The following is a 12,048-nucleotide window of genomic DNA, read 5'->3' as shown; positions in this document are numbered from 1 at the left end:
ACAACTTTCATTTGCCGTACTCGCCATAAACGTTTTTTTTATTAGGCGCTTTCACACCAAGTACTTTTCCCACGAATATTTCCCGGAACTTAGTTCCCTGGAAATCTTTAGGTCATGAACTATCTAGTAGATCGTGTTCACACCAGAATAAGTCCCTGAGGGAGGATTAGGCAAATGAAGCCGCTGACGTCACTTCTTCTTCTTCTGCTTTGGGTTTACTAGCAGGCCGCAAACAACTTCACGGCGTATACTGCCACCCGAAGTCCCCGGCCGGAAGTCCCCGGAGTTGGGGACTGGCTTCAGTAGAAGCTGCTGGGAGTCTTCCCAACTCTAGTTTGAACCTTTGTCTTCTAAATGAGGTTTAGACTAGTAGCAAGGATTTGTTCCACCAGTTCACTGTCACTGTCTTCCAGGGATGATGCTCAAAATGCCATCGCATCGCAAAGCGGAAATAATTGTATATTATATAAAACTGGCCACCTCATAATACAAACATATGTATATAAAAGGTAGTCCTTTAACCATAGATTAATCATTTTGTATATCTTCAATATATTACAGTACTCTGGCTACTGCGCAGAAACACAGGGAATCTCCCATTATATTAGAACAATGATATGAACATTAAAAGAGCAATTTTCCCAAGCAGTCATTCTGTCCTTTGATATGCGCTTGGGCCGACACGCTCACACATCAGACAGATATATTTTTTGTTTTTTTCATTAAATGTATTTTCCTTTTCTCCTTCAAATTGCTTTATTTAGGGCTCTCTTAATTAAATAAAAATGAATTGGTCTTATCAGATGATGTTGAAACAGGAAGACAGTAACGTGAGATAATATAAATGACTTAAATGTACTTTTTCTCTGTGCAGTAAGTGGCCGAAAAAACGTTTGGCTTCCACCATAAGAAGTCCTCAGGACTCTTTATCCCAGCGGAGGCAATCACAGCGACAATCAGCTGATAGTCAGCGGGGAAACAATGATTCACATTAATTACCATCCTTTTATATTCAGTTCCAATTAGTAATATTCTATATTTTCTACCCATAATGAAACGGTTAAATAATCAAATAATAAATTCATCTTTTTGGCTCCTATAAGCATCGTCATTGGACTTCCCTTGTTGTCCCTCATTCTGAGTTGCATAGGAATGTATCTGTGTTGTTGCTTACAGAGTTTTCTGTTTTGTTGATTGCAGCACCACTTAAACAAATAACACACCTGAAGATTCTATAATAATGCTCACAATGATACTGAACAGAAATAGGAATACTTTCTGTTCTGCTGCAGTCACATCTCCCTTCAGCTCAAGTGTATTGCTCGGGGTAAAGGCGGAACTGCTCGTATTTCCCAGCATATTCCTTCACTCTCCGAGAATAAGTCATTTAAGCAACTGCTTTGCAGAGTCACGTACAACATCACTGCCAGTCAAGGACTTCAATCCCCAAAGGGGCTCTTCACCTCTATTCTAAGCACAACAACTAACAGAGTTTAAGTGCATTACAATTTAACAGCAAGGTTTTAGGAAGCAGACAACAGTATTTTAGGAATAAATATGCGAACAGCTAATATGTATTTTGATATCCAGTAAAGCTGACCCTTTTCATCAGCTAAAAGTCCAAAACAAATGGAGTGAAGTTAAGAGCATTACTGTGAATTCATGAAAAGAATGTGTCAATAAAATGTCAGACTCTCTTTGACCATTAATTGTTAACCAACCTTAATTAATGTAAAAGGTGGAAGGGGGATGTTGTAACCTGATGTCAAAGTTAAAAAGGTACTTCAGATTGAAAAAAATTGGAAGGAGAAGGCTATGTTTAACACTGTGATCAGATCATAGTGATTATAAACTGGCCAATTTATTCTCATTTCATGTTCATATCAGTATGTAGTGTCTCTCCTGTGACATCATGTCTCCATGCTTTAAAGTTCAAAAAGCTCTTTATTGTTCTCATACTGCCAGCACCTCTTTTCACCCTCTGTCTGAAACCAGAGCCCAGTCTGCTCTGATTGGTTAGCTGACTGGCTCTGTTGTGATTGGTCAACCGCTTAAGCATGTCCCGCCCCTTAACCTATGACGTACAATGCGTTGGAGTGCTAGCCAATTGGAGCACGAGTGATAGATAGTGATGTCACTATGTTACGGAAGTAAACAAAGGGGTCCAATGGAGGCGTTTCAGGCCAAAAACAATGCTTTCTTGAGCTTTTTAAGAACATCTCCAATGTGTAACTCCCATCTCAAATAAAAGAAGCACTAGACATAAATATCCTCCTTGATCTTATGCAACAATTCTAGGCAAAAAAAATGATTAAACATTTAGAACAAATAAAAAAACACCAGACCAAATCTGCTGAAATCCTCAAGTGGCAAGGGGTCGAAGGTCATCTACCAGGAGATCAATTCACATTCAGACAGCAGAGATTCTGACCGAGATAAAACATTTGTTATAAGCTGTGCTCTATTTTGGCAGGTGAATGAGTTTACCTTTGCATGATGTCAGATAAGACTTCACATTTTACTACACTGTTTTCATAGGCAAATGTATAGTATACTGTAGCAATACTGTCCACAGCGTCAACAAAGAGGATACAATTCACTCTCTAGCTGGGCTAATTCATCCACAGTGAAACCTGATCAATTATTAATTCCTTCGCTCCAACCCTTCTCTTCAGAGAGGCTGATTAGAAAGGATCTCAGTGTGCAAACGCCACAGTCTGACTTCTACAGATATCTGCGGTGGGCTCTGTGCATTAACCCTGACCACAGAGCCATCATCACAGCGTCCTGTGGAGATCCTGATAACCTCCATATCTCTCTGGAGCCACAGCACCTGATTGGCTGGCTGCCATCACTGTTCATCCACCTGTATGCACAAGCACACAATATTAGATGATGAAGAAAGTGTTCTGTAAATTATTGTATGAAGTTGCTGACTTAATGGTCTCGCTGACCATTGATGAAAAACTAAAAATGATCTGCTCTATGTCAAAGTGATACAAAGAAGGGTAAACCTGGAACCAACAGTCCAATAACACTCAATGTCTGCTAAAATGAACTAATTCTTGATTGAAGTGAATCTTGGCTGGTTGGTTTTAAGGGATACTGTTTTGAAGATTTGAGTTGGGCATTTCGGCTGTTGCCATCTTGTTTTTTAGGTGCCAGAAGTGAAGGTTTTGAAAGGTGAAGGTCTTTTTGAAGGTACTTCTAGTATAATTAACCACACGCATATATACATTCAACATGTGCATACAAAATGCTCTGAAAGGCACAATTGACAAATTCTGTCAAAAGGTCATCACTGACTCCAATTTTCTTAGATGATGTCTAACAGGCAGCTAGCGGCGAGTCCCCTGTGAAGGCACCCTCTTGTCACTCAAAGCAACCATGCCTTTATTACACATAATTTTAAGCCTTCACATTTTTTTTATAAAAGGTGAGTGAAATTTCACCAATCATAAAGTTGTCAAGAACGGGAATATTAGCTTTAAAAATGTGTTTTGTGCCATGCTGTTAAACCCTTTATCTCTGCTATTATCTTTATAACTTCAAAAAAATGATCTCAGTGGATAAAATCAGTTATTAGGTCAAAACAAATCTACGTATTTTATACAATGTATGTCAGCTGAAGGCATATCCATGCTTCCAGTATGACTCCTCGTCCCTGCCAGTGTCTGCCTGTGCACAGTCTACAGCACTGAGCTGCTCCACACACTGTATACCAGCAGTCCCTGGTGTTGTATCAAAGTTTATCACAAGGCATTCACACAGCAAATACACAAGCTGGCCCTTATCATTATTAAACACCTAGTTTCATCTCTATCTTCCAACACGAAACACGTTTACCTAAAAATTGAAATCATGGCTGTGAAGACTTCTCTGAGGCTTGGCTGGAATGACCTTAAACCTCTCCCCAATATGTATCCCATAACTATGACAGTAGAGACAGTAAGTCTGAACAGTAAGTTCAGATGTTGATAATAAGAGATTGATTTCAAGGGGTTTAAGGGCCTTATTGTCATATGCACACGAATAAGGCATGTTGTTTAAAAATAGCTAAGGACACCCGGTCACAGGCTAAAGCCAGGTTACAGACATTTATGTAGCAGCACCATTAAAGGTAGGGTAGGTCATTTTGGAGAAACCAGCTCGAGTGCGCTAGAATTTGAAAATACACAGCCGGAAAAAATCTGCCACTTCCTCACAGAGCCCCTCCTCCAACACACACGAACGCGCACATGACCAATGAGGGCACGAGATAAGTTTGTGCACAGATGGAAGGCTGACAGGCAGGTAGGCCATCCAGTTATTTTAGCCGGGACGGCTAAAATGATTGGTCGTGCTTTTTACAGTACTACGGCTTCCACAGATGACATGTTTTTATGGATTTTTTGTCAAAGCACTTAAGATATTCATTGCTATTGGGATGTTAAGAGCATTCCATGGAATATAACATAAAGTGTATCTCGAGCCGGTTTCTCAAACTTACCTACCCCACCTTTAAGTGACAATATACAAGAAACGTACTCTTTAAATTCCTTTATATTCCAAAAAATCACTTGAGTCATTATGCCACCTGACAGTTAGTGACATGTGTCTATAAAGTTTACATCAGCCTTCATAAGTGTTATACCAGACCAGAGGCCCTTATCATTCAACATTACACCAGGTTCAAACTTGGTAAGTTGACGATAGAAGTACAGTCAACTAACTTTAAATTGGGACAACAGGATTATGGCTGACATCACATCGAGAGACAATGCCAGAAACTCATTTCTGTGACAAGACATTGCGTAAGATATTGAAATAATATATTTCACTGGAAAATATGACCCACCAAGCATGAAGTGCTACCCTGAGCTGTGTGTGTGGCAGTGTGTGTGTGTGGGGGGGGGGGGGGGGGGGGGAGGCTATACTGTGGGAAGGCGCTGCTGATATCCACAGGCAGCTGCTTTGATCCAGCCAGCTATAGAGAGCAGAGCTGAAGTGATTCTATTCCCTCTGCGCTCCGCTCAATACACTATTGATCTGGGTGGGAGCATGGGGAGAGGCAGATATATGCTCTTATTAGCAACCCCCACATCTTACTGAAACATGGTACGGTCGGGCCTGCCCTACAGGACCTATCAGCCTCTGCTGTTCATGCACCCCCCCTCCACATGATCTCATTAGCTCATGAAAGATGGCCCAGGTCCATATCCTGAGAGCAAACACATGTGTAGAGTGTACTCGGATCAATTGATGGCATGTTCAAAATGGTAATGGTGTTAGAATGAGACTGCCCCTGAACGGCCTCACACATGAGTACTATGCATTATTCAGACACCCTCCCTTCAGATGTTATGAGTCTATTGGATGGGCGTTATCAGCATCATAGGGATTACAAGCGACCTGCTATAAAAGATGTAGAAGGCCGTTATCATCTATTCCCATGGTTAGTCACTGAGAGGTCTCAACAGTAATACAGCCACAGTAATAATGAATACTATAAAGAGTCTGTGTTGAGAGGAGTACACACACAGGGCAATGTCAGCTCGCCCAGCATAGGACTTTTGTTTTTGAGTGTTTTTTTAATTAAAGTGTGTTAAGTCCTTTGAGAAATAACTCGATGCATAGCGATGTGTGTGTTATGCTAAGGAGTGTGGGCGAGAAAGAGAGAAAGAAAGTGTGTGAGTGTGTGTGACGGCGAATACAACGTCAGCAGTAGCATAACACAGTAGTTGTGCATGTAGCAGTACAGTGTGTTTACAGAATATACAGTATGTCAGTGAATACATGCTTCAAGTCCTCAACAGCCAAGTTCCCACTCTGTTTGTTTCTTTTGCAATCTGGTCATTGGAGTTCACATGAGCATATATCAGATCATATATCATCATCAAGGACAAACATGCAAATATAGTCCTTTATACTTTTGTAAATAGATTAGATTAGAAATTAATTTAAGAATGTGTGTTATGACATTGAGTTGAATCCACAACCAATGAAGGCTGTTGAGCTAACCATGTATTAACAGTTCACAAAGCCAACAATAAAAACGGATACTTTGAAGTTCTGTACAAACGAGCTGAATGCAGGGAGTCATTGCTAATGCCTAATTGTTGTGGTTTCTCCACAGCACATCCTGCAGGAAATGGACCTCATCATGGAGAATTGATTTGTCGGCATGTGTGTGCATGCACGTCCAAGTGTCCCTGACGGCATGTGTGCTCTTTATATGAGCGATCTGAGTATGTTCCCGCACAACATCCAGTCATTGCAGCGAGGCTCTGACAGGAAGTGCAGACTGCTGCTGTAATGGCCTCTCCCAAACCTTCCCCCCAATTATTGTTATCATGTCAGCCTGCTCAGCTCGTATTCAATCAGACCTGCACTCACACAGCTCACATACTAACACAAACAACTGACTACTGTTTTTAATTCAGCCTTTCACTGTAACTCACACTAAGAGAATATTCTATTAGGTGTTCATTTCATCTTGCACATAAGGGCTGTGTGATTAATCAAATGTGATGCTCAATTCCTCCAATCAGCTCTCCCCCTCATCTGACTATACTTCACAGTAGAAGCTTTTCAGGGTACTGACAGCACCGGAGCCATAATATAAAAGTCACACCACAATCTCAACAGAGATAAAAGACCACAGTGAAGGGTAAGACACTCCAGTGGATGGAACGTTTCTGGGTAGAGGGACCATTGGGCTAACTCAGGAATGATATGTTAATTCAAACTAACCTGGACTTTTTACTTTTAAAAAGGTGTCAGCTCTAGCACATTCAAGTGCTCAGCCCAAAGACTGTCAGAGAAGAGCAACCAAAAACATTCTTTAGATACAGTCAGAAGTTATTAGAGAAGGAAGCTTAAATAAAATATAGCCTGATTATTAAAGGACTTGGGGAAGGACTTGATGAGAGCTGCGGGCGTTGGAGGAGCCCTGTTTATGCAGTGAGGTTCCTAACACATGCCCCAATAGAAGCTGAATAAATCTCTGTGTCATTTTGTCAGAGAGCCTGCCGTCCCCTGGTGGCAGCGGCAGGCGTTCAGGGACTCTGTGTGGCGGAACAGCATCCTCTGTCACTAACCCCCCTATCCCCCCGCCCCACCAACCCTCATTCCCAACTAGCTTTCCCTCCAAACAGCAAGGGATTTTCTCCAGAACATCTGAGATGTTACAATGAAAAAAGAGCCCGCTCGGCATTTCTGCAGCAAAATGGAGATGCTTAATGGTGATAATATGCAGACAGTACAATCCTCTGCTGAAGGGTCAACATTAGCACACATTGCCCGTCAGCTTTACAAAGTTATATAACTGTTCCAGTATATTATTGAACAATGGGGCTGAACAATTCATCCAATATTAACAGTGTTCCTTTTGGCTTTCCTGCATTAAACGAGGATGATGGGCCCTACTCATGTTCAACAATAGTAAATAAGGTTTCTGTGTTAATATTACTGCTGCATTATGGCGCAGGTTAGAGCTGTGGACTTATAGTTTAACCTAACTATGAGCCTGTTTTTCAGGTCTCAGGCTCGAAAATGACATACCCAGAACAAATGACCATATCGTCCCTTCTAAAAGGGTTACATTAATAATCTTTTTTCTCAAAGCAATAATAAACCTGTGAGTTGGATGTAGAAAAGTCAGAATCAATATAGATGTTTTTTTATTTTAAAGTAAATTCAGATTGAACATAGTAAAAAAAATTAAATTATAGTGTCCGTCCAAAAAGAAAAAAAATGACTTATAGTGAAAACCACCCTTAATGATGGGATAGTAGACTAAAAGCTTTAGGAATCCAAACTATAATAAGTACCCTGTATCAAGATTGATGCAAAACAAGTGACATCTGACCTTTTTAGAGAGATTTAGCAAAAAGAAACTACTTCTGGGGTCATTTGGGTGCATTTGCCATATCTCTGGCCCCCCTCGGTCGATTTTGATGATTGACACCTCTTTTCAAACGTTAGAGCCAATAGAATTGAGGGGAAGTTCCTAAAATCCATCTAAACATTACCATTGGTGAATGCATGCCAGCACGCCCAAAACCGGAAGCTGTTGTATTCCTCACACACTCTATATGAAAACAACAACAAATCTCAGTTTTTGACAAAAATGGAATGATGGATTATCAGTAATCATTTCAAAGTGACACAGACACATTTGATTAACCTTCAGCAGCGTTTTTATCGTTTTAATGCCATTGAACACAACTTTTGATCAGAAACAGCAAAAGGTAAGACATATTTGTTGTTTGGCTCAGTAAAGCTACGTGGTGTGTTGTCTGGGTTGGCTTCCCCTGCCGCGAGTTTTGATCGTACAGTGATGATACTAATACTTCTGTGGAATCTCAGCTTGCTAGCTGATATCTTGTTTGTGCAGATCCGATAAGTAATAAAGTATTTCTACCGTGAGTTCTGTGCTAAGTGCGTTAGCATTTTTCCGCTCAGGGCTAATTCCGAGGCTTGGTATTACCCTTGTGTTTCGTTTAGCTAAAAATGGTTCATATCGTCAGTTAGCTGAGTTTCTTCCCGTTAAGTGGGTATGACACATTAATAGGTTTTTAAATGTTAAGAAGCCCTGAGACACAGTTTCGTGAAAGAAAAGGCTTTTCAGGTTAAAGGTGTGAGGTTATTTTGACTCCTTTAAATACTGTTGGGTTGTTTACCTAGAAAAATGAATCACAGAAAATCACCACGTGTCTCTGGCGTTCTGCGAAAATCGCTCATTCTAAAAAAAATCGACTTTTCATTTGCACCCTAAGCATCACCTGTACAGCCCAGCAGCAGTCAGGTGAGTTAGAGTTGGATCTGAGGAGCAACACAACATCCTCACTCTACACTGGCCTCCTCTAATTCTCTATTCCTGTTCTTTTTTCTTCACAAAAATGGACAAATTGACATTAGTTTTCCCAAGTTCAATTCAATTACATTTGTATTTACCCCTTCATTTAGTCCCAGCTGAATGCTGGGGGTGTCTCAGACTCAGAAACTGAACTGTTAAGGGACACTTGGTATTCAAGAGACCTGATTTTGCATAAAAGTCAGCCCTCCCCCAGCTGTCCTGATGTGACCCCCCCTCTCTGAACATCAGAGGGAGGCGTCCTCTCAGAGCAGCGTCTTATCTATATAACACACACACACACACTCACTCACCCTGTTAGGACCACCACAAAGTCCATTGCATTCCAGCCGCTACGCAGGTAGGAGCCTTTGTGAAAGGCAAAGCCCAGAGCGATGATCTTGATGCCAGCCTCAAAACAAAATATTCCAATAAAGTAGGGCTCTGTGTCGTCCTGTTAGAAAAAGCAGAGTAGGGAGGATCATGAAATTATACATCTCTTGCTGGTTGTGTCAATAAAACGTGATTGAGCCAGTCTATGTCAGGGTATGGACTTGAGTCACACAACTTGGACCACATTCGATGGCCATAGATTTGTCCTGACAAAAATCTAAAAGTCTGGAAACTCAACTCAAATTTCAACACAAACGCCATTTGGGTTTTTGATGGAAACCATTGGTCGGTTATGATACATAATTCAACAGAAAGTGAATTGGCAACCATTTTTAATGATAGCAGCTTCTCAGACACCAGGGTCTGCTGTTTCCTTATCATGTACAGTCCGATGAATATCTGAAACCATTTGAGGTGTAGAGTGCTGATGTGGCTTCTGAGAAAGGTTGACTTAACAAGAGTAACCTAAGGTAATGATACATTTACAAAAGATCAACACCTAAAACGTAAATGTAATTGCCAAAAGTGAAAAGCTAACAGTTATATTTCATTTTGCTACAGGAAAAAAGAACACATTGATAAATATAGAAACTGTTTGAGCTAAGGCAGTTTGTGAGAGCACACAAGGAGGATGAGAAGGCAGACTAGTAATGACTCTAAAGTCACATTTAGCCAGGAATTGTTTTTAAGTTTATCAAAATGTATAAGTGGGGTATTTACGTTTTTTCTTTTATAGAAAATATTTGAAAACCTCTTAAGTGACTGTTGACCATTGAACGTATTTCAGCCATTTAAAAGTCATTGAATTCAGAACAGGGAGACAGAAGTGGCAAAATGCGGACTCATTTCAGGCTTTAAAGACTGATTCCTGCAGAACTCGATGTAACACAAAGACTGGAAAATAAGGGGGGGGGGGGTAAACAGGGCACATGTTGATCTCATGATTGCAGCAGACAGACACGAGAAGCATCACAGATGTCAGTCAGTAAACTATCCTTTCCATGGATGAGACATGAGGAGCCTACAGGAAAAGGAAGCGGTCGTGTCCACTCACCAAGCGCTCGGACATGGGGGTTTTGTCTGAGGCCGGCAGGTGCTGCTCCAGGGCCAGCACGATGCAGTTTGCAATAATGGTGGCCAGGATCATGTACTCAAATGGAGTGAAAGTGTTAAGGAACTTTCATGGAAAGCATACACAAAGGTTTATAGATATGCAAACACACTCCCACCACAATACATAACAATTTTCAATGAGAATCATCATCATTGTGTTCTTTGCTCAATGTCATTTTATTGACAGCTTGTTTGTTTGGTGTCACACCCATGCAGTTTGCCACCGCCTAGAAGCTGTTTGCTGGGAGTTCAGCACCCTGGACAGCTCCACCTGCAGCCTTCATGAAACATCAGGGATGTAAACCTGCACAACGCTGTCATCATGAAGTACATCATGTAATCATACAACTAACAGCCTTGATGTACTACTCTCAATCACAACCCACTGTCAGTCAGCCGGAGTATAAACGGCATGATGCCTGTTGTGACCAGCAGATTGGTAATAATTAATCAATGAAATATGAAAACATTATGCCGAACTACATCAGAAATGTGGCTCTCTGAGATTCTCTTCGTGTCAACAGACGAGCCGGGGTGCTTTGATGAAAATTGTTAAGAGCTAAATTTATATCAACAGAAGATGAACTGAGGAGCTCTCATTCTGCTGCAGCACTTCCCTCTGTATTTAAGGCTGTGGAAACACAAGGAGAACCAACTAGTTTTACATTTCACTGATTAAAACGCCTCTTTGCATATTGCACATGTGCTGAATGAAAATATATATCCTTTAATTTAATTTGAGATAGTGTCTGAATTATTAGATGTATGTATTTTCTACCGGTAAGCAATGGGCCTCTAACTGACACATTCTCGCGGAGCTTGGCTGAATGATCCCGCGGAAGAGCCGGGATAGAACCTCTGCTGGTCGGTCTGACTGACTGTAAAGGATATGGCCATTCGGTGATCTTTTTGGCATATTTCCGTATGATGTTATCCTCACTGAAGATGAACAGAGAGCGGTTAACGGCGAGGCAGCTCTGTTTGACGGGGATGGGGTTGTAGATCGCCATGGTCCGGGCTCTCTGGGCCATCGTCTGCTTGTACACCCTCGGGACCCCCGGCAGCCGGCTGACCCCTCTGGTCGGGCCCGCGGGGCCGCCGCCTCCGTAGCGGCCGGCCAGGTCCTCTTCAAAGCGAGCCATGGTGGGAGGGAGCAGGTGTTGCTTGAGAAACCAAAACTGACCCCCGGGATGAGATGGAGCATCACAGCACAGCGCGCCCCGTCCCGTCCCGTCCCCCCGGTCCTCTAGCTACGGGTACCACGTGCACCAAAGTCACACATTAACGGGAAACAACGACCCTCACTCAGTCTCTGCTGCTGCCCATGACCTCACTCGCGGAATTGTTGCTTAAAGTGCAGCTGCTCAGATTCCATGATGCATCATGTCCTACCGCGTCCCTGCCCGGTGGAGGTGCTGCTGGCGTCAGCGCGCGAGCTCCATGCTACAGGAGGCTCCTCCTGAAGCCTGGGGAGAAAGTCGGATTAAACAGCTGAGAAAATACCGCGAACCGTCAGCACGAGGAAACAGGATAATTCCTTAAAGCATCCATAAAATACTCATTTGTGTTCCATAGCGACCCCTCTCATGTTCGCGTTGAAGGCTGAAGGCTGAATCTGAAGCAACGCGCGCCACCGTCACTATCACTTTCTGTTTCTTCGGTACCGGAGGAGAAGGCTCGGGAAACAGGTTGTTAACGTGATGCAG

At 42.1% G+C, this 12,048-nt stretch overlaps 1 protein-coding gene across 1 annotated transcript in view; it reads right to left on the bottom strand.

Annotated features, from left to right (window-relative positions):
- cacna1ba (calcium channel, voltage-dependent, N type, alpha 1B subunit, a) overlaps positions 1-11,484 on the bottom strand; it is a 253,260-nt gene extending 241,776 nt beyond the window's left edge. Inside the window, exons 1-3 of the mRNA XM_034133047.1 lie at positions 11,234-11,484; positions 10,284-10,389; positions 9,151-9,290 (exon numbers count right to left, since the gene is read on the bottom strand). Coding sequence (XP_033988938.1) covers positions 9,151-9,290; positions 10,284-10,389; positions 11,234-11,484 — 497 coding nt within the window. The remainder of the gene's footprint in view (positions 1-9,150; positions 9,291-10,283; positions 10,390-11,233) is intronic.
- Positions 11,485-12,048: the final 564 nt, after the last annotated feature.

Source organism: Trematomus bernacchii, unplaced genomic scaffold (assembly GCF_902827165.1).
Source record: "Trematomus bernacchii unplaced genomic scaffold, fTreBer1.1, whole genome shotgun sequence".
Classification (NCBI taxonomy): domain Eukaryota; kingdom Metazoa; phylum Chordata; class Actinopteri; order Perciformes; family Nototheniidae; genus Trematomus; species Trematomus bernacchii.
Note: the sequence above shows the minus strand (reverse complement) of the source record. Positions and strands in the feature narration are given on the sequence as shown.